Source organism: Mixophyes fleayi, chromosome 3 (assembly GCF_038048845.1).
Source record: "Mixophyes fleayi isolate aMixFle1 chromosome 3, aMixFle1.hap1, whole genome shotgun sequence".
Taxonomy (NCBI): domain Eukaryota; kingdom Metazoa; phylum Chordata; class Amphibia; order Anura; family Limnodynastidae; genus Mixophyes; species Mixophyes fleayi.
The window spans coordinates 81100117-81127928 of NC_134404.1; the positions used below are offsets into that span (position 1 = coordinate 81100117).

Here is a 27812-nt window from a genome sequence, read left to right on the forward strand (position 1 = left end):
ATTATATAGGCAAGCATAAAAAATTGTGTACTATGTGTGGAGAAACAAATGAAATTTAGACAATTTATAATAATATAGAGATTGGTTTAAAAAAAAAATGTTAACATGTGAGGGAAGCTTTAAGATAATGCTGTCCAAACAAGTAGCAATATTGGGCACTTATGCTTAATAACGATCCTATCAAAATCCATAGAATCATTATCGGACATGTTGGTAAATATGGTCGGAGGATGACAAACCTGCTTTTGTGTACAGTTCTCATCCAACTGAGCTAATAAACCTCAGTGACACCGAAATATCCGGACACTCAAACTTTCAAATGTCGTCCAATTTGGTCACTCATGTAAGTGGTCAAACTGATCAGGGTCAAGCAACAGGTTGTAAAGGTAGGTAGTCAGCTTTAGCTCGGTTTTCTTTAGGCCATCAGTTTAATAGGAAATAGCTATACAGGAGGGCACTAGTTAAATAACAAATCAACTATTTAAAGTGCTTTTGGAAGTTCAAGGATTTGTGACTCAACCCACATAATCAAAATGACATGGTTTGTAGATTCACATTTACCAGTCTGTAAAAATTATATAAACTTATTAGAAGATTGTCCTAACAAATGTTTTTAGTTCAAGTAGATTCTGAGTCTGTAAAGTAAATAAACCAACATTCCTTTGGTCAACTTTAGTTTGCCTACACAGTCCACCTCATCAGTTCTAACAATGTACTACAGAGCCTCCCCCATAACCGCAGCCTTACTGCAACTTGGTCTAACACGGTGCAAGGTGCCACCGGACATCGCCTCAATGTCTGGCTGCACACATTGCCGACCATTATGGTAACAAATCTCCACTTCTTTTCTCCTCAGATCTATATGGGATGTGTGGTGGCATAGTGGTTAGCACTTCTGCCTTACAGCACTGGAGTCATGAGTTCAATTCCCAACCATGGCCTTATCTGTGAGGAGTTTGTGTGGGTTTCCTCTGGGTACTCTGGTTTCCTCCCACACTCCAAAAACATACTGGTAGGTTAATTGGCTGCTAACAAATTGACTGTGTGTGTGTGTGTGTGTGTGTGTGTGTTAGGGAATTTAGACTGTAAGCCCAATGGGGCAGGGACTGATGTGAGTGAGTTCTCTGTACAGCGCTGCAGAATTAGTGGTGCTATATAAATAAATGGTGATGATGATGATGATGTAAAATTAATGGAGGCTTGAGTTAAAACATTGAGACAATGTGTCTCCATGGACTGTTCCAGGGACACATCATGGCAATTCAGCCAAATTGAATCTGCCCCATAATGTTGAGAGAGTAATTCACAGCTCTTTTACATCTATATCTGTTAACATTTTACGGTCCTTTAGTAGTCAATTAACCAAGCCAATGCCCCAGACTTACCTACATCACTGTAACTCATATGCAGCACTTTCCCCAGGGTGTTAAAGCTGCACACTGGTTGGCATTGCTCCTTGCACACCTTGAATACTTCCACTTTACAACCACCAGCACAGGTCACAAACACACTATCCCGACCACAGCAAAAGACCTCTGGCACCTGCTTGGTGGGCACAATCCTTTGCGAGCCAAAAGGATGGCAATTGTAGAGCTGCACCATTTTTGTTCTTGCAGATTTAATTCACAGCAACTCTATAGATTTTACGAATCTCTCCACTTAGACATCCTCGTAATTTGTGACAGGTTTGGTTCCAAGGATGGTCAAAGCAGGGAACTACCTAGAGCCCAAAAGACAATTGTTGCCCAGATATGTCACTGTAACAAGACGAAAGGTCCTCTGTAGACCTATAGATAAACAAAACAAAGAAAAAAAAGCATATTGACAAAAAGAAAAAGTAAAAGTATCTTCTCTCATTACTGTAATCATACACTGCACCCCTGGCAGCACTGAATATATTAGTGACAGCATCCTTACCCTGTTCTCCTCCTCATTATAATGACTGCAGGGTGGTAGCTCTGGAGATCAGGGGCACACTCTCTAGCCGGGATCCTCACTGGATGTGATGTTATAATAGTATTAATATCACTGTGTGACAGGATGAGTACTCAGTACAAGCCAGGACTCCCCCCTCTTCCTGGTGCAGCATGTGACGTTCATTATAATGTCACATGTCCCTGCGTCTAAAGAGCCGAGCACTTAACCCATACACTGCCGATGCTGGTGGGAATTCAGCTACATCTGTAAACACAGAACTGCCGTACACCAAGACCAGCCCGCCTGCTCGTTTCTCATTGGTTACCTTTATCTGCCTGACTTTTCATTGGTCGGCGTGTGATACCCCCGATGCTAATTGGCTGAAAGACGCGAACCCGGATCATATTGTAGATGTCTGGAGAGCGGGGAATTACTGGGCACCGATAGTCAGTGCTGAGGCCTTATCTCGTTGTTGTGGTCTATAACTGTATGATAAGATGTCCTGGGGATATATGAGGTATTAGTGTATGTCTTGTTTATTAGAGGTATTGGTGTATGTCTTGTATATTAGAGGTATTGGTGTATGTCTTGTATATTAGAGGTATTGGTGTATGTCTTGTATATTAGAGGTATTGGTGTATGTCTTGTTTATTAGAGGTATTGGTGTATGTCTTGTATATTAGAGGTATTGGTGTATGTCTTGTATATTAGAGGTATTGGTGTATGTCTTGTATATTAGAGGTATTGGTGTATGTCTTGTATATTAGAGGTATTGGTGTATGTCTTGTATATTAGAGGTATTGGTGTATGTCTTGTATATTAGAGGTATTGGTGTATGTCTTGTATATTAGAGGTATTGGTGTATGTCTTGTATATTAGAGGTATTGGTGTATGTCTTGTATATTAGATGTAGTTAACAAAGGCCCTTCTGTTGTTATGAACTTACACGTGTGTTTCTAGTTGGCCTCCTGCTGGGACTTGAAGTCTAACTGCTGGACAATGTATAATCTGATATATGTGGTAATTAGTCTAACGCTGCCTCCTTAACTTCTTGTACTCTTTACAGGGGCTCTTCTTGGAAATTCCTGCAGTCTACACAGTATGTCAGACATGGACACCAGGCCTCTCCAGATATATTTTTTGATGTGGAGCAGGATATCGTGCCAGCAGCGGACGAGTCTACATCTGCAGAGGAGGATTTGGATTCTCAAGTGTTATTTGGATCCATAAGAGGGAATGTGGTTGGTTTGCGGTACTATGCAGGGGTGGTAAGTGTAATGAGTATTAAAAGTACGTAAGTGTCTCAAAGGACAGAATGAATAACTTAAGAAAATGTCAAAAAGGTCATGCAAATCCTTTTTCTCTTTCATCCAATCTGGGGGACACTGCTACCATGGGTTGTATGAGGGGAGCTTGGAGTTGGCACTTAACAAGTTAATTAATTTGTTTAATACTTGCTGACAGAACTCCTCCTCTCTGCAACCCCCTCTAGCCTCATTGTTTGTTTAGTGCCCAAGGAGTTGGGCTTACTGTGGCTGCTCTGCAGGTACATCTTGCTGATTTTATTTTAATTTCGTTCTATTTTGGGCAGCACAGTGCCTAAATGGTTAGCACTTTTGCCTTACAGCACTGCGGTCATGAGTTCAATTCCCGATCATGGCCTTATCTGTGTGGAGTTTGTATTTTCTCCCCATGTTTGCGTGGGTTTCCTCCCACACTCCAAAAACATATTGGTAGGTTAATTGGCTGCTAACAAATTGACCGTACTCTGTGTGTCTGTCTGTCTGTCTGTCTTAGGGGGTTTAGACTGTAAGCCCCAATGGGGCAGGGACTGATGTGAGTTCTCTGTACAGCGCTGCAGAATTAGTGGCGCTATATAAATAAATGGTGATGATGCTGATTTTCATTTATTTTACTACCTGTGTCTATGTTGCACTGTAGCACATACACTGGCTATGCAGAACTGACAGGGGACTCCTATGTTGAAAACAGCTGCAGCCGACAAAGTTCAGTGAGAGCAGGATGGCTCTCGCTGCTAGCGCTTCATGACAAGTGCTGCCAGCGGTCTCAGGGACTGCTGTCACATGGGAGCCCCTTCCTTGCATAGAGACCATGAGGTCACTACAGTTAAGGGTATCGGCGCTACCATTGTTGGCAGAGAGCGCCGGTACTCAATAAATGGCGCCTGCCATTTGGATGGATTGTACACTCGCTCTTCAGAGCAAGGGAGGTACTTGAGTACACATTTTTGGTGCCATCTTTGTTAGCAAAGAGACATATGTGTAATGGCTGTGCTGCACTTAAACATATAGAAGCAGCACCACAGCCAGCAGGTACCACTACAGACCCTTCATGAAGGAGGGGGAGAACTGAGCTTCCCCTGTCCTGGCAGGCTACATGGACTATTCCTGAAGCGGGAAGAGACGAAGAGGCTGCAGATACAAACTTGCTGACGGGCTCCTTTCTCTGAGACACGGTGTACTAAACCTCATGGAGCTAAGTACCTACTTTTTTTTTTCTATTATAGATATTGTATATTTAAAAAAAGAAAACCAAAAAGCATCGCACTAGATGTCCGGCGCTGCCATTAGACAGAGAGCGTTGAACGCTGCAAATGTGGGCGGCCATTCCTAATTCAGATCATACCACTCCCCCGCAGATGCGGAGGAGGGCAGGGGATCACTTTTCGGCCCAAAAAGGAGACATTATGAGGCTGACGGGCCTTACTATAGAAGCACCACAAAAACAGCCATTTTCTCTTCCCTGCCATTGGGGGACACTGCGAGACATTGGGGTATAGTAGTGGGCTCAGGAGTTCTTGTCACTTTAACTGTTAAGTCTTTGGGCTCCTCCCATGCTATGCCCCTCCTCTCCAGAGAGATCCTCAGTTTTTAGTAAGTGACTTAGAGTTCAGTCACTGGACTATAGGCTCCTGCCTATACTCAGTTTAGCAGATAGCTTTCATGTTTTTATTTTTTTTCCTATCCATTTATAGGTGCATAGGTGCAGCGCGGGATCCTAGAAGACCCAGCAGAGTGAGTAGGACTTGGCTCTGCTCACTCTGCATCCCAGCGCAGGTAAGTGAAGCCTAGCGCTCACTTTACTAGCACCTCTGCCGGCAGTTATTAACTAAGGGCCATTAGTTTATTAGGAGATGGGTAGAGGTACAGCAACGGTCTACAGGACGTTTGATAATACCGCTGTGGGAAGGTAAGACAGCAGTGTGACTGTGCAGTATCAGCGGGGGAGTGAAGCTGCATCGGCCTCCCCTCCCCCCTGCAGCGATCCGGCCCGGCAGGTCCCTGCTCTCCCTAGTCAACGAGCATTGGGGACAGATGCAGCGCTCACACTCGCTGAGGTGAGCGGCTGCTTTATAGGAAAAGTAGCGCGGTGCTGGGCATGTTTGAATTGGGCGCGCTGACTTTTCACTCCTGGCGGCCATTGGAGGATGGCGCCAGTGAGTGTTCAGGGGGCAGAGCGAGGCAGCGCAGGAAGGGGAGGAATGAACAGGGGCTTCCTGTTTCGGTTCTTCCCGCGCAGGCAACGGAGACTAGCCACCATTAAGAAGCGTGCAGCTCTGCTGGAAAAAATCTAAGCCTCTGCTCTGCCTCTCCTCCCTGGAAGATTTTTAGATGCCCTAATCGCTGCAGGCCTGTATCGTTGGTGAGCATTTGGGGGAGTGTATATTTTTGTTTGTTTGGTCTTGTGAGTTATTTCATATTAAGGGAATTTTCACAGACAGTACTATATTGAACTTGTGGTATTATTTGGAGTGGTGCTCTTTTAGAGACTTCCTAACACAGGACTCTTATATTGTGTCGCCTTAATTTTGTCTGCATTTCTTTTAATAATTATTTTAAGAAGCAGAAGAAGGGCACAGCTAAAGGCAAGGGTAGTTCTGTGCCTGCTGCAATGTATTATACCTGTTCAAAATGTGACACAAAACTTTCTGTTGGCCACACAGACCGAAACGCCCTTTGCGCAGCTTCTACTGCGGACGCTCAGAGGCGAGACAACTCGGCCCAGGAGGGATCCTCTGCAATGGTGGAACCGCCCTGGATGAGGTCTTTTTATTCGGCTATGGAGAAAATGACGGCCGTGATGCTTCGGGCAATAGAGGTACGTGACAACACTACCACACTTACTCTTGCAGGCAGCCAGTCTGACGAGAATGCTTCCGCATCACAGGCAGGGCCTACCCAGAGGGAAGATAGGCTAGTTTCCATTTCCCAGAGGGGTAAGAGAGCCATTTCAGATGCAGGTCTGGAAATAGATCAGGTTTCAGATCTCTCCTCAGCCGAGGAAGGTGAGGTAGATATCGAACCAGAAGGGGACGCTATCTATGATTCTGACTCTGGGTCCACGAGCGTGGACAGTCTTATTGTGGGAATCAGGCATGCCTTAGGGATAGCTGATCCTGAGCCTGCAGCACCTAAGGGTATATCCTTATTTAAAAGACCTAAGGCACAGTTAGCAATTTTCCCGCATTCTCCAGAAATGTTGGAGATTATTTCTGAAGCTTGGCAGAAGCCAAATAAGCAGTTTATGATCCCGGGAAAATTTAAGTCCCTTTATCCTCTGCCCCCTGAGGACACAGTAAAATGGGAGACTTTGCCTAGGGTGGACACACCGGTAGCCCGCTTAGCTTTATCTTCAGCTATCCTTGTCCAGGAGCGGATAACCCTTAAGGATTACACTGATAAGAAGTGTGATCTGGCTCTTCGTTCAGCCTATACCGCTGTGGGAAGTTTGTTTAGGCCTAATATGGCTGTAGCATGGGCTAACAAGGCGGTGCAGTTATGGATGGAGTCTTTGATTAGAGGCCTTTGAGATAACACTCCGCGTACAGAGCTAATAAATCTAACAGAGCATGTACTAGAAACTTCGGAGTATGTAGCTAATGCTGCAATGGATGCAGTTTCTGTAAATGCTAAGGCCTCGGCTCTTATTGTAGCAGCTCGTCGTAACCTATGGTTACGGACTTGGTCAGTGGACGCAGACTCTAAAAGAGCTTTAGAGAATTTACCCTTTGACGTACTAACTCTATTCGGGGCAGAGCTCGAAAGGGTTATTCAGGAGACCATGGGAGGAAAGAGTACTGCTCTACCCACGGTTTCAAACAGACCCCGTCAGGGTAGATTTCGTTCCTTTCGGAGTTTTTCCCGAGGGGGAGGTGCCTTTAATAGAGGGCATTCCTAGGCGTCTAGATCATTGGCTATTAGAGGCAGAGGAGGTAGAGGTACAGCAAGGAGAGGTTCTGCTCGTCCAGCAGACAAGCCCTCCGCGTGACTTACTTCTTCAGGGGGAGCATCAGGTGGGGGCGCGTCTTCTTCTATTCAGGGATCAGTGGTGGAAATCCACGACGGATCTCTGAGTTCGAGGAGTTGTGTCCCGGGGCTACGTCATAGACCTAGCCCACTCCCCTCCTCACAGGTTCTTCGTCACTCCTCTCTTGCCCCCTCAGACATGTAGCACTTCAGGAAGCCATGCAAAAGCTCCTTACTGCTCAAGTAATAGTGCAGGTTCCTCCTCTAGAAAGGGGGCGGGATTTTTATTCAAACCTCTTCCTGGTGCCAAAACCAGACGCATCCTACCAGCCCATCCTGAATCTTCGGTCTCTAAACAAGCAGCTGAAGATTCAAAATTTCGCATGGAATCCCTATGCTCTGTGATAGCAGGGATAGAAAAAGGGGAGTTTTTGGCATCATTAGACATCAAGGATGCCTACCTATGTGTACCGATCTGGGAAGGACACCAGAAGCTCCTTTGGTTCGCGGTAGGAAAGGCGCATTCAGTTCAGGGCACTCCCCTTCGGCCTGGCTACCGCTCCCAGAGTCTTTATCAAGATCATGGCAATCATGGCCAGTCTATTGCACCAGAAGGGCATAACAATTGTCCCTTACCTAGACTACCTTCTGTTGAAGGCACCGTCTGCGGTCCTTTTATCCCAACAGATTCAGACTGCTATACAGTTTCTTCAGAAGCACGGTTGGGTGTTGAATTTACCCAAGTCATCGCTGGTGCCAACTCAGCAGATGCGCTTCTTGGGTCTGCTTTTCGATACTCAATTACTGAGAGTTTATCTTCCAGCAGAAAAAGTCTTAGCTTTGCAGGCAAGGACCAGAGCCATGCTGAGGAAGAGGAGTGTCTCGGTTCTCGGTTGCATGAAGCTCCTGGGGACAATGGTCTCGGTATTCGAGGCAGTTCCTTTTGCTCAATTTCACTCCCGTCCACTTCAAGGAGAGATCCTGCGGAAGTGGTCAGGGTCTCAGACAAATTTGGACAAACAGATGGTTTGTCTGTCCACAGCCAAAAGGCTCTCTGGTCTGGTGGCCGTCCCGATCCAACTTGGAGAGAGGCCAATCCTTACAGGTATGGTCTTGGAATCTAGTCACAACAGACGCCAGTCTGTTGGGATGGGGGGGAGTAACAGGAACCCTGAGGCTTCAGGGTCTCTGGTCCCCTCAGGAATCACGTCTTCCAATAAACATTCTGGAGCTCAGAGCAGTGTACAACACTCTGATAGGAGCACAAGAATTTCTAAGCGGAAAACCTCTTCAGATTCAGTCTGACAATGCCGCCACGGTAGCGTACATAAATCATCGGGGGCACTCTCAGCGCGGCTGCTATGCGAGAGGCCAGACGCATACTAGCGTGGGCAGAACATCAGGTCCCCAGGATTTCAGCCATTCACATTCCGGGGGTGAAGAATTGGGAAGCAGACACACCCTTCATCCCGGGGAATGGTATTCTCCCTACTGGTGGAGCGTTGGGGCCGTCCGGAGATAGACCTGATGGCGTCCAGTCTGAACCATCAGGTGCCGCGCTACAGCGCAAGAGCACGAGACCCAGCGGCAGAAATAGTAGATGCCATGTCAGCCTCTTGGCATTACCGGATGGTGTACATTTTCCCGCCCATTCCAATGATTGCGCGGGTGCTAAAGAAGGTGAAGAGGGAGAAAGTTCCCACAATTTTCATAGCTCCATTCTGGCCACGCAGAGCGTGGTTCTCAGATCTGCTGTTATTAGCAGAAGCTCCTGCATTTCGGCTTGCCATGCAGGCAGATCTTCTGGGTCAGGGTTCATTCCTTTACCAAGGTTTGGATCAGCTGGCTTTGACGGCCTGGCTATTGAAACCCTAATACTTAAGGCTAAGGGTTTCTCTCAACAGGTCATAAACACTATGATTAGGGCCAGAAAGCCTGCGTCATCTGCTATTTATTATAGAGTGTGTAAGACGTATATATATTGTGTGGTGTTAATCCAAGGGTTTTCATTCCTCAAAATTTAAGATTTCCCGTGTCCTGGATTTTCTTCAGGACGGAATTCAGAAGGGTTTGCGGCTTAGTTCCCTCAAGGGGCAAATATCCGCCCTTTCTGTCTATTTTCAGCAAAAGATTGCTGAATATGCAGATATCAAGACATTTTTACAGGGTGTGTTGCGTATACAACCTCCTTTTTGCCATCCTGTCGAGCCCTGGGATCTAAATTTGGTTCTTTGGGCTCTTTCTAAACATCCGTTTGAGCCTTTACAGTCTGTTGATTTACGGTATCTTACATAGAAGACTGTATTTTTGTTGGCCATAGCTTCAGCATGAAGAGTGTCTGAGCTTGGGGCACTTCACTGTGACCCTCCTTTTCTTATTTTTCACGCAGACAGGGCAGTCCTTCGGACCAAGCCGTCTTTTGTTCCTAAAGTGGTTTCTAGATTCCACCTGAACCAGGAGATTGTCGTCCCGGCTTTTAAAGCAAAGAGGGACTCTTCAGAAGGGTCTATGCAGTACTTGGATGTGGTGCGAGCTCTACAGATTTACGTAGATCGTACAGCGCAGGTTAGAAAGACCAGTTATCTTTTCGTTTTATATGACGCCAATAAATGAGGCTGGCCTGCTTCAAAGCAGTCAATTGCTCGGTGGATTACGTCCACGATTCGTGAGGCTTATGTTTCAGCTTCTCTAGCCGTTCTGCAGACTTTAAGGGCACATTCTACTAGGGCAGCGGGTGCCTCCTGGACGGCTAGGCACGGCGCGTCTGCAGAACAGTTGTGTAGAGCGGCAACTTGGTCTTCTGTGCACACATTCACAAAATTTTACAGACTTCAGGGCTTTGCATCGGCTGATGCAAGCTTTGGTCGCAGGATTATGCGTGCAGCTGGTCCAGAGCATTCCCACCCTTGAGGAAGCTTTGGTATATCCCCAATGTCTCGCAGTGTCCCCCAATGGCAGGGAAGAGAAAATAAGATTTTTACTCACTGTAAAATCCATTTCTCTGACTCTATTGGGGGACACTGCGCACCCTCCCTTGCTCTGTATATAGTTCTGTGTGTGGAAATTTTGATTATGGTTCTTTATTATTAAGACCTGTCTAGGTTATATTACCTCCTTAAGTTCACTCTTTGTTAGTCAAAACTGAGGATCTCTCTGGAGAGGAGGGGCATAGCATGGGAGGAGCCCAAAGACTTAACAGTTAAAGTGACAAGAACTCCTGAGCCCACTACTATACCCCAATGTCTCGCAGTGTCCCCAATGGAGTCAGAGAAATTGATTTTACGGTGAGTAAAAATCGTATTTTTTTTTTATTTTTTTTTACAAATTTCACTATACATAAGAGAGAGCACGGTGAAGCAGCCCGATTTAGGTCTTTCTCCCCCATCTGCTACAATACAATGGTGTATTCCTGCAGCGGGAACTGCAGAAAGGAAGGTGGTTACATAACTACAGGCTCCTCTCTGTGTCACTGACGTTCCTTGGCCACGAGGAGGGCTAAGTACTTTCATGAAAATTTTTCCATGTATCAATGGAGATTATATATATATATATATATATATATAATTTATTTGTCAACTTGGACAAGAGATATACTCTGAAACAGGTATCCTATATTATATCATTCAATCTTAAAGACCCGTGGACTGGCTGAGCAGATTGTGGGGCATACCCAGGGTAAGTAGGACCAGATATGTGCATACACACACGTACCAGTGTCTGCAACTGAGCGGACATAGTAGCGACACGTGTGCCGCTACTTGCTAGGCCGGTGGAGATGTAAACTAGTACTGCAGCCCTTTTCCTTACAGTACTCCTCTCCAAGGGGGTCAAGTACCAGCCCAAAAAGTAGATACGGGCCTGGGCCGGCTTGGTCACATAGCATCGGGAGTCCTCCCAGGAGAACCCAATCTATCAATGGTTAGTGGAGACCTTAAACCATTGACTTGGTTCTTGGTCTCACCCACATGGGCGCCATGAACATAAGTGTCGGGCGTCGACTCGGGCCCGTCCTCTAAGCCTGTCTCAGACTAGGACTCTTCTAAATCAGAAGAGGTATGGAGGATTCTGTCTCTCCCCACAGGTATGCCGGGTCGAAACCTCCAGGCACAAAGACATTGTGGATTTGGTGGTGGCAGGTCACCTAGCCTGGGACCTTATCTAATTAGAAACAAATCTGATGGTAAAAGAAGGCTCATTGAACTTGACCATTATCTTCTGCCGCTTGGAAGTATGGTATCTGGTGCTTAAGACAGACGCCTAACTCATTGCAGGATCATTAGGGCCTTGGAACCTGGGCAGACCAGCGTGCAGTGCAGTTACAAGGCACCGCTCCCTATGGCATGCCATTGTCTGAGGCTTGGGAATACAGATATGCGGAAACGTTGTACGCAGCCTCAGTTAATTACCTGTCCTTAGACGGTTGGAGGACCATCTGATTTGAGGTCCTTCTGTGCGAGACACTGAGTTTGTAGAAATTCCCCAAAAGCACCCGAGCCTTTGGTTTCAGTCAAGAACCTTAGTGTGATACTTGACTAAGCAGGATCCAGGACCATTACACGGGATCCCACAAACTGATCAGTAAGGCTTCTTTTGTCGTTATGCCGTAATATAGGGCAGAGGAGTTATACTACATCCTCTTTCGGCTTCCCTAGCCAGCTAGGCCGCTCGGTTCCATGCTCGTCCTACGAGCCCTCATTCTGTATCTTTTTTTTTTTTTCTCGACCTTTGGTTTAAGCTCTACTGTGGTCTCCGTTCTTTTCAGTTGTTTATCTGATAAGCCCTTTTCTGGCATAAGTCTAGGAACGGGACTTGTACAAAGGGAGATGGAAGAAGAGCTTCCTCTGGTGACTCCAGGCACTGACCTGGTATGGCAGTACTCCCATGACTGGTACCCCATTCTTCGAGTGGGTTACTTCTAAGTGAGGCTGTAGCGGTAGATGTGCGCCTATGATTTCCACACTCCTATATCTCAATGGGTGTCTAAAACGGGACCATCTCGCAACAGACACGGCCTTGGCCCTGTGCACCTGGAACATGGTGACACTGAGGCTGGCCTATGAGGCTGGAGAGCAGAGGTCTTTTGCCACAGAGGGGATCGGTATCCGACCTCGGGTACCTGATTGTAGAGAGTGTTCTACATAAGTTGGACCATGGGCTCGGTCACTTCTTTAAGGGCTCCACTCGTTCAGTCTGACAATATCAGGGTCGTGACATAAGTCAACTGACTTGGCAGGACCAGGAATGCCAGATGGCATTAAATTACAGCCTTGGTTCATTGGGTAGACTTCTGTCGTAGCAGTCCTGGTGAGAAAGGAATCCACGCAGAGCTTCAAGCGCTGTGCCGGCAGTGGATTACATAATGTATATCTCGGGGCGTCTTGCCAAGGTCACCAGGACCCGGATTCTATTCAGGACCAGGGCTCCTACGGTTGAGATAGCTGTCATGACTGGTTGGACTGCATGTGGTCACTGGTTTTATGGATGTCTGAACTCGTTGTGGAAATAAGTGACCTGGAAGACCAGTGCGAGTTGAGAATAATAGGGAACAAGCAGAAGTGTGTTTTGATTTCCATGTAATGCTGTTGGATGAGTGAGCACTGTACTAGGTTTATTTTATTTTATCTGGTTTTTGATATTTAGACTTTCCTCATTTTATGCTTTCTTAGTTCTTACAAGAATTTTGCCTGATTAATTTTGTGTTCTACTGTAATCTTCAAAATTCCATCTACCAAATAAAAATATAGTGACATTAAAGCAGTGTTTACAAACATATATTCTGTCGTATAGCAACCCATCTAGTTATTTCTATCACTCTTTGGAAGTTACGGTAAAGGAGTTATTATTGTAATAACTTTATCTGTTACAGGTGAACAATAATGAAATGGTTGCTCTTCAGCGAGAGCCACACAATCAATACGACAGGAACGCAGTCAAGGTGAACAATGTAAATGGGGAACAGGTTGGGCATATCAAGAAAGAACTAGCTGCTGCCTTGGCCAATATCATGGACAGAAAGTTGGCAAAGGTTGAAGGGTGAGTATGTAGTTTGCTGAAGACAGAAGCTTTATAAAAGTATATTTAACATGCATATCATGTTTGTATAGAGAATTCTGCTATTAATGGTATTGTAAATGGCATAAATCACGCAGGGCAACTGGGTGATTTGCGATGCACTACTGCTCTCTGTGGGTTCTTTCACTCTTAATATAATGCTAACCATTTCCTTCTAAACTGCTACATAGCTGTGATTGTGTTTACCAATGACAATAATATTTCTCTCCTCCTTTGGGGGGGACATTGGGGTATAGAGTAGGGACAGGCGAACTGGCACTTTAAAACTTCTGTTTACTAAGCCCTAGCTCCTCCCCCTCTATACCCCACCTCCTGTTAAGGCTCAATTTAGTTTAAGTGCCCGGCGAACGGGCTGTGTCTGGGCTGCTTAGCAGCCCACTTCTGTAATATATTATCAGATTAGCATTGTTTTTTATTTATTTTTTTCTCCCTGCCTGACAGCCGCAGCTCGAGAAGCTAAGATGCGGCTGTCAATCACCGCTATCCCGCACTTGCCGACTCTTGGCTCTAATGTAAGGAGTCTGCATCGGCAGACCAGGGCAGTGGTTTCCTCCCTTTTGGCCTGCAAGTTTATATATATTTTAACCTGCGGCTCATTGGTTTACTAGCCGGGGGACATAGACGCAGTAGGTTTCTGTTTGCAGCGCACAGCATGGACGGCTGTGCGCTGTCTGGAAGGGGGGATCGGAGTTGCCTCCTTTGCCAGCCCCCCTCTCCCAACTTTTAAAAATCCTCCTAGGAGCCGGGCACAGTCGCCGCAGGCTGTGTCTGTCGTCCTGTGCTGAGAGCATTTAAACTGCACACACTGCATGAAGACGGATGGCAGCAGGTAAGTGAAACCCTCTCCCAGCACAGTGCTTGGGGGGGGGAGTAGAAAATGGCAGTGTCCCCTGAGCAGGCGGCTGCTTCTTACTAGCAGTCATCTTAGAATCTTTTTTTTTTTTTAAGCTCAGGAGACTGGGTCAGGCTAGGGTCACTAAGATAGTGAACCCTGCTAGGCTCTGGATTTGTTGAGGGGGTTGTCCTGTTGAACGCTTGCCAATTCAGTGCTGGGTCTTGGGGGAGTGGTGTTTCCTTTATTACACTTCCTCCATGGTGGTCTCTCACTACTTTGTGTGCAGACACCAGATTAGACAGCCATTTTATAGCTCAAGCTTCTCCCCTTTTCTGTCCCGAGTCCTGATAAGTGGTTGTATTGCAGGCTCACTTTATGTTCAGTTTTTTGTGCTGCTTGTTATTTATATTGTGTTTTGTTACACTGCTTATTACACTGTTGTGTCTGTTTTGTCCCATCTGTTAACATGTCAGATAGGGGAAAAACCATGCGTGGTAAGGCTGGTGTTACATCTATGGTGAGTTTCACCTGTGCTGTCTGTCACGTTAAGTTACCATTAGGTCAGTCAGGCGCGCAGGCTCTATGCGCAGCCTGCTGGCCTTCAAAGTGCATACTGTGTAAAACAGCAGCTGCTGATTTACATACGGCAACACATGCCTGGGCTTGGTCTCTCCAATACGGTAGCTGAACTTGCTCAGTTGGTGCGGTCACAGGCTGTGGCCGCTCCATCTTCTGATTCTGCTTGCACTGTAGCGAATGACATGGGTTCTAGTTCGCAAAGTCAAGGTTTGACTGTTTCTCCCTGGCGGAGTCTGTACAACCTTCTTGGATACAGGGACTTGCATCCCCTGTATAGGTTTTGGTTTCGGTTTCTTTAGAGAGGATGTTACACTCTGCTGCACCGTCTTCCTCACGTAAGCGTAGGAGAATGACGCCACAACTTCAGGAAAATAAGTCAGATTTTGACTGTAGTTCCCAGAAAGAAGGTGGATTCTGACATGGATGCTCCTTCAGTGGGGAAGGAGATTCATTCTGATCGCCAGAGTGTGGAGGAATTAATACAAGCTATGTGTCGGGTACTTCACTTTCCTAAGTAAGAGGTTACTCATGTTGCACATGCTTCTCTTTTTACACGCCAGAAAAATAATTTTCTTTTTCCTGGCTTCTTCCCTATTGAAAGATTTGTTGTCAGAGCCTTGGACTTCCCCAGATAGCAAGTTCCAAGTATCTCGGCGACTGCAGTTGTTATCCTTTTTCCTGCTGAATGTTTTGCTATATGGTAGACGCTTCCACGTGTGGATACTGCAGTTACAAGGTTAGACAAGGTAACTACTATTCCTCTTCCTAACGCAGCCACTCTTAAGGATGGTACAGACCGTGAGGTTAAGTCGTCCTTAAGTTCATTTTTGTGGCAGCAGGTGCTTCTTTGAGGCCTGCTTTGGCATCTGCGTGGGTAAACAAAGCTGTAGAATGCTGGTCAAAACAGCTGTTTCAAGGTTTGTTGGCAGGCCGTCTACTGAACTGCTTCCATTAGTGGAGCAAATTCAGAGGGCGACAGATTATTTATATGAGGCAACTATAGACGTGGGACTGATTGGTGCACGTACTTCTGCCTCTGCAGTTTCAACTCATCGTACTCTCTGCCTTAAATCCTAGAAGGCTGATGTGGAGTCTGAAAAGGCTCTTGAGACCATACCTTTTTCTGGGGGTGTTTTGTTTGGACCTCAGCTTGACTCCATTATCAGTCAATCTACAGGTTGAAAAAGCATTTTTCTCCCTGTTGATGCTCCCAAGCAAAGAATATCCAGATTCCAGTCCTTTCACTCCTCAGGAAGATTTCGGGGTTAATATTCCTCAGGCCAATCTTCTATAGGCCAGTCATCTGCCCCCAGGGGGGTGGTTTGCTGCGTGGGCGCCAGGCCTGGTCGGCTCGACGTCCAGCTGCAAAACCTGCAGACAAGCAGTCCGCATGACGGTCCTTTTTGCTCCTTCGCTGTCGCCAGTGGTGGGAGCTCGTCTTTCTTGTTCAGGGATCAGTGGTTGCAGTCTACCACAGATGTCTGGGCTCGGGGTGTGGTGGATTGAGGATACAAGATCGATCTGCTCAGTCTTTCTCCCAGACAATTCTTTGCCATAGGACTTCCCACTTGTCCACGAAAGCGACTGGCTTTACGAGAAGCGATTCTTTCCTTTCTTTCTTCCAGAGTGATGATTCCGGTGCCAGATTGTCATAGAGGTTTGGGTTTTTAATGCAACCTTTTCTCGTGCTAAAACCAAACGGATTATTCAGACCAATTCTGATTCTGAAATATTTCAACACCCAGGTCACAGTGCCCAGATTCAAGATTGAGTCTTATCCTTGTTCCATTCACGGCATGGAACAAGGAAAATTCATGGTGGTTCTAGGCATCCTTGATGTCTATCTTCATGTTCCTATCTAGAGGGGTCATCAGTCCTTTTTGAGGTTGCAGTTCGGTCAGAGCATTAACAATTTCAGGCTCTTCCCTTTGGTCTGGTCTGACTACGGCCCCACATATCTTCACCGAGATCATGATGGTCGTGGCTGCTCTGCTAAGGTCCAAGAAGATTACAATCATCCCTTATCTGGACAATCTTCTTTTAATAGCAGATTCTCCAAGGGTGCTTCAGCATATCCAAGTAGTAATCCAGACTCTGCAGTCTCACAGTTGGATTCTCAACTTCAAAAAGTCCAAGTTGCTCCCATCCCAGCAAATGATCTTTTTGGTATTTTTATTTGACATTCAACAAGACTGGTGTTCTTACTAACCAAGACCAGATTCTAGCCTTGTAAAACAGGGTAAAATCTTGGTTGGCGGCAAGGCAGCCTTCAGTACATTTCGCCATGAGTGTTTTGGGCAACATGGTATCAACTTTCAAGCCGGTCCAGTTTGCTCCGTTTCATGCACGGCCGTCCCAGTTGAATCTTCTGTCCCAATGCAACAAATCCCATCTGAATCTGACTGCCCAGGTATTTTGTCTGTCTCGGCACACCAGTCAGTCGCTTCTTTGGTGGTTACATAAACAGATTCTCGCCAGGGGACGCAAATTATCAATTTGAAATTGGACTTTAATCACAAAGGATGCCAGCCTTCGAGATTGGAGGCCATCTGTCTTCACGCTCGGTTTCAGAGTTTTTGTACTCAAAAGGAATCCAAGCTTCCAATCAATTCCTTGGAACTGCGAGCAGTGTTTCATGCTCTTATAAGCGCGCAACACTTGCTGCATTAAAGGCCAGTAAAGATTCAGTCAGACCATGCCACATCAGTGGCATACCTCAATTATCAGGGCACCACCGAAAGTCCCTTAGCCATGCGGAAATTGTCCTTTCATCCTAAGGTGTTTTGTCAGTTGGTTTAAATGGTGGGGTCACCCGAATGTTGGCGTCCTGGTTTAACCACAAATTCCTCCTTTTCTGCTCCCGCACAGCAGATCCCATGGCTGTTGCCGTAGACATTACAGGTCCCTTTTGTCATCTAACTTTACAACGTCTGGCTTTATCGGCGTGACTGTTGAAGCAATTATTCGGAGAGCTAAGGGGTTTTCTGAACGTGTAGTGCAAACCATGCTTTAGGCTCGGAAACCAGCTTCTACAAAGATCTATCATCAAGTCTGAAAGACATATATATTGGCTGGTGTGAAAAGAAAGTATATCCTACTTCTTCTTTTTGCTTGCCCAGGTAACTTAGGTTCTTGTAGGACGGGTTGTATGCAGGTTTGCGTCTTAGTTCTCTTAAGAGTCAGGTGTCCTCTATTTCGGTCTTCTTTTAAAGAAGACTTGCTGTCATACCTGATGGGCTAACTTTAACTCGGGGCGTACTCCATGTACAACCTCCATATATTCCTCCGGTAGCACCATGGAATTTGAATTTGGTGTTGAATGCTTTACAGCATCCACCATTGAACCTTTGAATACAGTGGAATTCAAATTTCTAACCTACAAAACGGTTTTGCCCATTTCTACGGCATGCACAGTTTTCAGAGCTTGCTGCTTTATCTTGTAAGTCTCCTCTTCTTGTTTTTCATAAAAACGGGGCAGTTCTTCGAATTAAGCCCTCTTTCCTTCCTACGGTTGTGTCTGGATTTTATCTAAATCAAGACATTGTCATTTCGGCCCTGACTGATTTTATGTCTTCAGGTTAACAATATTTCTATTCGTTATCTCAATGTTGTCCGAGCTTTTCGAATTTATGTGCAGAGGTCTCAGAAGGTGCGCAGGACTGATAATCTTTTGAGTCTCTATCATGCTCACAAGAGAGGCTGGCTAGCTTCTAAAGTAATTATTGCTAGGTGGATTACGGCTGTTATCCGTTAAACTTATAGTAAGGCTGGGGAGCCTCTCCCAGGTAATCTAAGCGTGCACTCTACAAGGTCTGTAAGTGCTTGCTGGGCGGCCCACTATGGTGCTTCCAGAGAACAGTGTAAAGCGGCCTCGTGGTAGTCTGTACACACATTTACTAACTTTTACAAGTTTAATGTGTTTGCATCCAGGGATGCAGGCTTTAGGAGAAAGGTGCTTTGTGCCGTTTCTTCCGAGCTTTCCTTCCCGTAGGGCAACTTTGGGATGTCCCCGGTGTCCACTAAAGGAGGACAGAGAAAATTGGATTTTTATACTTACGTAAAATCTGTTTCTCTTAGTCCATTGGGGAACACTGGGCGCCCACCCTTAACGCTCTAGTTTCTCCTACTGTTGGACATGTAGTCTTGTTGTTAAGAGAATGTTGTTTGTTAATTTTATTCTCTTTTCCTGTTTCTGTCCATCTCCACTTTCTGTGGGCTTGGTTAAACATAAACTGAGCCTTAACAGGAGGTGGGGTGTAGAGGGGGAGGAGCTAGGGCTTAGTAAACAGAAGTTTTAATGTGCCAGTTCGCCCGTCCGTACTCTATACCCCAATAGAGAGAAACGGATTTTACGTAAGTATAAATATCCAATTTTTTTTAACTTACTCTCGTATGCTTAGTTTACATAGTATATCGTTGTATGCATTATAAAGCATTAGAGTAATGAATGCAGGTAAGCGGTGAAATGTTATCCCTATTAATAACAAAGCATCTTTTTCAGTTATATTTTTTTTTAAAAAGCGCCAGCATACTCTGCAGCTCTTTACATTTGGGGTCAAATCTGCAATAAAAGTGTGTGTTAACAGATAAAGAGGAAAGAGGGCCCTGCTCGCAAGCTTACAATCTATTGGAAAATAGAAGTTTGATACACAAGGTTAAGTACCACATACTGCATATTGTCCAGCACGGAGTGGAGAGGTCGATATTTTGAGACGAGGGAAAAAGGAATATGTTCGTTGCAGTTTTGTTAATGGCTTTGTATATGCTTGTAGTAGTATTTAATATTTCATTCAGTAAAATACAAGCAATCAATGTAGGGACTGACAGAGCAAAGCAGCAGTGGAAGAACATTTTGCAAGAAAGTTAGTCTAGTTACTGTCTTCAAAATAGATTATATGGTTGAATATCTGGTTGGTGGAAGACCAATAAGAATGGAATTGTATAATTAATATTGCAGATTATGAGTGCATGAATGAAAATGTTTAACAATGCTAGTGTGACTACTGCAGATGTTTCTTTAATGTATGGAACAGGATTTGGAAACCGATTGGATGTGGGGGGAAAAAAGGACAGTTCTGAGTCAAGGATGATATATAGGTAGCAAACTTGAAGGCAGGGTTTATTTTTGTGTTATCAACAGAAATAGTGGCTCATTGTGTTATATGTAACAGCTGACTCATATTTTTCAGATTACAGAAAAAAACAGATCTAAGTTGTTGAGGTTATGTGATATTGAGGATTATGTTATGACAGACCTCTGAATTAAATACATGTATTTGTTTTTAATTTTTAGAGTTGTGCCTTATGGTGCTCACAATGCTTTTACTATGCCAGTGAACCTGACTTTTTGGGGAAGAGAGGAAAACAAGCAGGCTGTTTTAGACCACATGAATAGACATGGTTTCAAGCTTGGACCACTTCCAAAAAGTGAGTATTGTTATCTTTCTACTAAGGTAGAATAAGGAGTAGTAAGAATGTAAATGTTTAGCTATTTTCTGGTCAGATAACTTTGAATATTTTGAAACATTGGTGGAAATTTCTGACCGTTTAACCAATATGCCTTTTCTCCAATTTTCCCCCCCTTTTTTTTTTTTTTTTTTTTACATCCCTGTTTCACTTTCATCCATCTGGGAGACACAGACTGACAGTGGGTTTAAGTTCCACACTCAGGATGCAGGACAGTTAGTGCTTCAAGAAAAGCCAGTCTTCTTCCAGCTTACTCAACACCCCTTTTCCCCACCAGGGAGCTTAATTTTGTATGTTGCTCGGCAGCAGTGCTTATGAGCTATTGCCTGATGTTTGGTTAAGTATTGTTCACCTTACAGTTGATTTGCTTTGGTCTCTTCCTCCACCATCCGCTCCTGACATGGAAATCGTAGTCTCTCCTTTCTGCTTTTTTCTCAAACCAGCACTGGAGCAAGTGGCACAGGGGTTGGCTTTCTGCAGGGCACATGCCAATGCTTCTTTTCTGGCTCTTTATGGCAGTCTCATTAATCGGCAGCCAAAGATCTGGACACTTTTATCCTTTCTGGGGGATACTGCTACAATGGGTTGTATAAGGGGAGCGTGGAGTTGGCACTTCACTAGTTAACCTTTGTTAAATGTATCAAGCTGACAGACCCCTCCCCTCTGCAACCCATGTAACTCGTCAGTTTTAGATTAAGTGCCCAAGGGAGTTGGGCTTATTTTTTTTGCTAGTACTAAAGATTATTTTCTAGAACTTTTCTTTTGTGCTTTTTTAATTCAGGAATACAAGTAGCATGCTCTAAAAACAGACAGCACCCTTGCTGGAAATACAGCTGCACTATAGCCGTTTTATAGTGAGAGCCGGACGGCTCTCAATGACAGCATCTGCGGCTGTTCAGTGATGACAGGTAGCTAAATGAAGCTGCTGTCACACTGACAGATTCCCGATATACCGGTGCTGCCATCAAAGTCAAGGAGCATCGGAAATTGGATAGGTGGTGGCTGATATCTTGGAACATACCAAGTTCACCCTTTAGGAATAGGAGGGGGGAGAAATGGAAAGGGAGGACCTAGATTGGGGGGGAAGGGTTACATAGTGAGTATGGAACACAACAATAGATCATAAAACACAGGCAAATTACATAATCTCCTCTCTGAAGTAGTCAAATACAAGTAAAGCCAGTTGGCTAATAAATTTATAATTCAAAACCATAAACATAAGTCACGTCTTCTTTTACTGTATGGAGACCAGACCATTATACCCATATGCTTAAACCTAAACACTGTATTTCTTAGATAAAAAAATAAAAACCTGTTAAGGCCAAGGAGGACCAGGCATATCTATCTGATTGGGGGGGGGGGAACCGAGGCGGGGTTCCCTCTCCCTCCGTAACATCAATATGCCAACTACATCATTTCACTAGTGGGGAAGTGGCTGCTGTGGAATATGGAACTCCTAGAGTCTTCATCTCGAAACTGAAGTTCACTTTTGCTATAATCTTAGGCAAAGTTGGTGGAGTCAGTTGATTCAAGGCCTGTGCTATCACAGCTCTTGTTGCAATAAAAACTTGACCCATCACATATCTGTCCCGGGAGGGAATTGAGGGTGGGTAATGGTGTAGTAGGGCAAGCTGTGGGGAGGGGTTTGTTGGATATCCAAGGACCATCTCCAACACATGGAAAACATCTAACCACAGGGGTTGCAGGATTGGACAAGTTCAAAAATTATGTAATTACGCCAGCATGTCGAGGGTACTGAGGGCCAAATTTTGTGCAACTTCTCAGGGATCACGTACAGTCTATTCACATGTTTAACTGTCTGGCAACAGCTTGTATTGAGACATTGGCCATGGGTCGAGCAAATCCCTCAGGGCCTTCACACAGTCTGTTCCACACTATCAATGCATCCCTAGTAAGAGCAGGCAGGTTATAGGCTTGAGATCTCCAGTCTCTGGATGGCCCACACTAGATCAGCCAATGAAAAATCAGGATTACAAGACTTTTCTAGGTCGACCCAGAGCTTCCTTCCACCTGGAAGAAACCAATCGCGCATCTGTGAAAGCAGGCATGTTTCATGGTACCTCCCTAGGTCAGGGAGGGACAGACACCCCTGTGCTTTTCTCCTAGTCATTAGATGTAGGGCCATTTGTTGAGGCCTAGTATTCCATACATATGTTCTCATAACCTTAACAAGTTTATTAATCAGATGAGCTGAGAATCGGAATGGAAGCATGCAGAATAAATCATCAACTTTGGGAGGAGCATCATTTTGAATGCCAAGATTTTGCCCAGCCAGGAGACCTCGTAGAACATCTATGAAGCAGTTAAGGACTGGAGTTGGTACAGCAACAAAAAGAAATTCTTGTCTTTTCGAGTATCTAGACACTGGGTAATCTGAATACCCAAGTAATAAATTTCTGTTGATTTCAAAGTATAGGTATATTTGTCTTTCAGCTTCTGTAATCTCTCCTGTGTAATGTTAATGGGAAGAGCCTCTGTTTTAGATGTATTAAGTTTATACAGAGAGAATTTCGCTAAACCGGGCTTGAAGTCTATGGATTGCAGGCAGCGAGGTCTCTGGGCTGGCAACAAATGAGACATCATCCACGAACAAGCAAAGCTTGTGGACTCCTCCTCCCACAACCACTCCCTCGCACTCCTGGTTAAGCTGCATCCTAGTGGCCAGTGGTTTAATTGCCATGAGGTATATGAGAGGAGACCAGGGCAACCCTGTCGGTTGCCATTGGAGATTGAAAAATTGTTGGACAAATAACCATCGCTAAATACCTGCACAGATGGTTTAGTATATAACGCCAGGATGGCACACAGGATCTCCCCAGCCAGCCCCAAACACTCCAGAAACCCTTGGAGTCTGTTGAACGCTATTTCAGCGTCCAGAGATAGCAGGAGCAGTGCATGGAAGGCTGACTTCTTGAGTTTGCACACCATTCATCCCAGGGAATGGTCTTTCTCTATCTGGAGGTTTTCAACTGTTTCAACTGTATTGTGGCGAGGTGGGGTCAGCCAGAAGTAGACATGCTGGTCTCTTGGCTGAACCACAAAGTAACTCGGTACTGTGCAAGAACCATGGATCAACGTGGTATTTGTGTGGATGTCATAGTGGTCCTCTGGATGTATCAGCTAGTGTAACTCTTTCTTCCGTTTTCCATACTCGGGTGCTGCAGAAGGCCATAAAAAAAAAGCATGTCCCAGTAATACTGGTAGAACCTCAGTGAATAATCTTTTCAGCCAGCCTGGTGCTAAGCATGGAAGCCGAACCACCGTGGAGGCTACATTTCCGAGAAGATCTTGTAAGTCGGGGCCCATTTTACTCCTAAGACTTAGCTCGGCTGACAATACCGGCATGGCTGTTGAGGCCATGATTCTTCGAAATAGCGTGTTACCTGAAAAGGCCAAGAAACCGGATCCTTTTTGAAATTTTCCGCAGAGTGTGGAAAACCTACATAGGCTAGTTGAGTGAAAGGGAGTTCACACTACTTCCTATGAATTGGCACACTTCTTGTCCTTACTGGATGATATATACAGTGAATTGCAATTAGCGTCTATTAAAGCCCAGGTTTTAGCCCTGTCTATCTTCCAGAAAAAAATGACCACTAAAGTCTGGTCCTTAGGAATATTTTAGGGGTTCTTCATATGCAACCAAACTGCCTTATGTTTCATCTGTATTTATGTAGAAAGATTGTCATCCATGGGTAGTACACACAACCTCCTTGCTCTTTATGCCGCACATAAAATATGGCTGGCAATAAAAGACAGTTCGAGGTGGATTAAGGCTAAATTCTTTCAGAAGAATATCTCCGAGGGAGCACCAGTTCCCTGGACAGCATGACATGGAGCTTCAGTTTAACAGTTCTAATACAGCAACCTTGTCCTCCGTCCACACCTTTACCAAAATCTAAAGGTTCAAGTTCTTTGTTTCCATTGACGCCAGCTTTGGCTAAAAAGTGTTGCGTAAACTTGTGTCTGAACGTACCCTCCTCTAAGGGCAGCTTTTGAATGTACCCATGGTAAAGCAGTGGCCCCAAATAGTATGTATGAAATCTAGTTCTCCATTGAGTAGTTTTCTTGTTTGTGTGATGAGTTAAGTCCTATTCTTATTAGTTAAAAACTGATTAATTCCAGGTTGTGGGGGCATAGAGGGGGTCGAGTAAGCCAGGAAAGGTTAATGTATATTAATGCCTTATTCCTAGTACAGCAGCCTCTACACCCCATGGTGAAGCACTGTCCCCCAAATGGATTTGGATAAATGGATTTTACGGTAACTACAGAAATCCTCATTCTCATTCATCCTATTTGGGGTACACTGCTTAAGCATAGGGTATTGAGGGTTTTTATGGTAGTAAAGCACTAATCTATACTTAAACTTGTGTGGCTTGCTTCCCCCCCTCCCACTCTATGCCATCTCCATGGCAATTGTTTCTTTTCTTTTTTTTTTTCCCATTCTCTTTTCCCCCTCCCTAGCAATTGCACCTCCACCTTGGCTGTCTCTTTGCAGGAGAGTCCACAATTATCCTATTGCTCCTAACCTCTGCTGTCCTAGTTTGCTCCTTCTGCATTTGGTATTTGATCTCTTCAGTTATTTACCACTTTCCTGTCACTGTACTCTACTGTCTTGTGTTTTGAGTACTGACTTTTTTTGACTACTCTCAGTGTACGCTCTCGAGTGTTATATAATGAGTACTGACTTTAATTACTTTGTGCTGTTGTTGTACTCGCACCTGCTTAGTGTTAAATAAAGTCAGTACACAATACCTGAGTCACTGTAATGTTGTGGTTAATTTTACTGGGTGCTAACTTTTATTTACAAAAACTATTATGATATATATTTATAGATGGTCTGCTAGATCACTCGAAGACCTAGATTGTGTTCTACAGTATTTCTCCTTGTCTGTTTTCTCATCATGTCAGAAAAGGGGAATACTTCCAGATGCAAGGCTGCTGGGGGAAGATCTATACTGTATCTCGAATGTTCCTAATGCCGGGCAAAGATACCAAATGGATGTTCAGAATCAGATGCCCGCGCAACTGAGATGGTGGAGCCACCCTGGGCTAAGGCGCTAGCTCAATCCATTGCTGAGCTGAAAAAGTATGTAACGCATTCTGTGGAGGTAGGTGAACTTATCCCTACTACTTTTCCCTTAGAGACTCCACCAGTGGATTCCCATTCTCGGGAAACTTTGTCTCAATGGGCCACAGACCCCATAGCAGCAGGAGATTCTGATTCTGAACTCTCTTCTCAGGAGGAATGTGAGAGCCAGGAAGACTCAGACTATGAGGACCTAACCGCATGGGAGGATGACTCCTTCAGCAGTCAGAGTGTTGAGGATCTGATTTTAACGGTCAGACAGACCCTTAATAGTAATGATGTGGTGAAACCGGTGGTTCCTGGCTTTTCATTATTTAAAAGGAAGAAGAAGCAGACCGTCTTTTTTCCTTCCTCCCATGAGTTGAACAGCCTCTTGAGTGACGCTTGGCAAAAAAACAAATAGGAGGTTTCCGGTTCCGCGGAAGTTCAGGTTCAACTATCCCTTATTGGAAACGGATATGGAAAAAGGGGAGATTCCACCAAGAGTGGATGTCCCCATTGCCCAGCTTGTTCAACCCACAGCTCTCCCTATTCTGAATGCTTCCTTAAAGGAGAGCACAGATAGGAAATGCGAGGGGATTTTAAAATCCATGTATGTTACAGCAGGGTCATCACTCGGACCGATTTTTGCGGCAGCTTGGGTAAACAAAGCCGTAGAAAAATGGGCTGGGCAACTCTGTGAGGGCATACAATCTGAGATGCCTAGATCAGAGTTGCTGCCCTTAGTGAACCAAGTGAAGAAAGCGTCCGAGTATTTGGAAGGCGCTATACTTGAAGCAGGTCTATGTGCCTCTAGAACCTCTGCTTTAGCAGTAGCAGCAAGACGTTCTCTCTGGCTTCGGTCATCGAAGGTAGATGCGGAGTCCAAAAAGATTCTGGAAGACTTACCTTTTGAGGGGACTTACCTCTTTGGTTTAGAATTGGACAGAATCATCTCTCAGGCCACAGGTGAAAAGCGCTCATTCCTCCCATCTAATGCATCAAAGTCTAGAGGCCAGAGATTAAAGTCTTTTCGTTTCCCTGGGAAAAAAAGAGGAACTTCTGCAAGGTTCCAGTCTTTTGCCAAATATGGGGCTCATCAAAGTGGTAAGTAGGCTTGGGTGGGCAGACGTCCTGGTTCCAAGCCCGCTGAAAAACAGTTTGCATGACAAGATCCCTCCCCACCCAGAAAGAGCAATGATGGGGGGCCGTCTTTTGCTCTTTTGGGACTACTGGGTCGGGTCTTATTCTGGTGCGTGGGTCTTGGGCATCCTAAAAAAAGGTTACGTTTTGAATCTCGAGGGGCCTCCAACCAAGTAGTCCTTCTCAACTCCCCTCTCAAAAGTCGGAGCCAGGAGACTGGTCCTTCAGGTAGCCACTCAGTCCCTACTATCGTCAGGAGCGATTGCCGCAGTCCTGAAAGAGCAGAAGAGTTTGGGATATTGCTCAAACCTATTTCTCTATCCTCCTTTGGGGAACACCGGGGACATTGGGGTATAGAGTAGGGACAGGGCGAACTGGCACTCTAAAATTCCTGTTTACTAAGCCCTAGCTCCCCCCCCCCTCTATACCCCACTTCCTGTAAGTCTCAGTTTAGTTTAAGTGCTGCATCTTGGCTGATTAGCAGCCCACTTCTCTTATTTTTGTTCGGTATATGTCTTTTTTTTTTTTTTTTTTTCTGGTTTGTTTTTTCCCTCTGTGCCTGACAGCCGCCAGCTCAATGAGCGAAGATGCGGCTGTCAATCACTGCTCCCCCACACTTGTCAGTTTCGATGTGATGAGTCCGTATTAGCGAATAAGTGCAGCGGTTCCCCCCGTGGCCTGCAGGTTTAAATATAAGTACTCCTGCTTACTGGCTGGGGATCACAGTGGGCAGGAGTTTGCTGTGTGCAATTTATTTTCCTAACCGTCATATATTGATCCATACGGTTTTTATTATAGTTTGTTATTTATTGTGCTTCAATTCTGGCAAGAAATTTAAATGTAATCAATGTTTATAAGTTGGTCATTAAGATTTTGATTTGTGGACAGCTATACCTGCATTCGCAGACACACCCTCTCCATAAATCTCTTAATTCTTTCCCTATTATGCTCCTAGGAGATCTTACTGTTAATCTTAGTAATAGAATTAGGGGTTTTACTATTTTACCTCCTATTTGGCTGCTTTGCTACCCATCATCCACAAAAGGGAGGGCAGTTAAGGTCCCCTCTTTGATATCTCTGGTTCTGGGCCGGGTCTAGAAGTGAAGAATCTCAATACCTGCTTGATGTGGTTAGAGCCTTGAGGTTTTATGTGGACATGTTTTCATAAGTAGAACAGATAACCTCCTTGTTACGATGCACACCAGAGACTATGGCCAGGAACAAAACGGACACTTGCTAGGTGGATTAAAGCTACTATGCGTCCGCTTTACAAATCAGAGGGAACATTGGTTCCAGATGATTTAAAGCCCACTCTACTAGATCGCTGAGCTACTTTTTGCCTAAGGAGTAGCCTTCAAATTGCTAGCCCTTCCAGAATCACTCTGGTAAGGTCCTTTTTGTGTGACCACTATAGGTTTAAACTTCGCCAGGGTCAATCAGATTCAAC

The 27812-nt window shown here is 45.0% G+C and overlaps 2 protein-coding genes across 3 annotated transcripts in view; one reads left to right on the forward strand and one right to left on the reverse strand.

Annotated features, from left to right (window-relative positions):
* The window catches only part of HPS3 (HPS3 biogenesis of lysosomal organelles complex 2 subunit 1), a 46533-nt gene extending 44425 nt beyond the window's left edge, over positions 1-2108 (reverse strand). The window contains exons 1-2 of the mRNA XM_075201897.1: positions 1918-2108; positions 1386-1787 (exon numbers count right to left, since the gene is read on the reverse strand). Coding sequence (XP_075057998.1) covers positions 1386-1602 — 217 coding nt within the window. The 5' untranslated portion in view covers positions 1603-1787; positions 1918-2108. The remainder of the gene's footprint in view (positions 1-1385; positions 1788-1917) is intronic.
* A 59-nt stretch (positions 2109-2167) lies between these two features.
* HLTF (helicase like transcription factor) overlaps positions 2168-27812 on the forward strand; it is a 110659-nt gene continuing 85014 nt past the window's right edge. Inside the window, exons 1-4 of one of the 2 annotated variants that reach the window (XR_012689573.1) lie at positions 2168-2434; positions 2984-3185; positions 13051-13217; positions 19964-20097. Coding sequence is in view for 1 of the 2 variants with exons in the window: in XM_075201898.1 (XP_075057999.1) it covers positions 2415-2434; positions 2984-3185; positions 13051-13217; positions 19964-20097 (523 nt within the window). In the remaining variant the exon portion in view is untranslated. The remainder of the gene's footprint in view (positions 2435-2983; positions 3186-13050; positions 13218-19963; positions 20098-27812) is intronic. The other variant, XM_075201898.1, reaches the window with a different exon arrangement.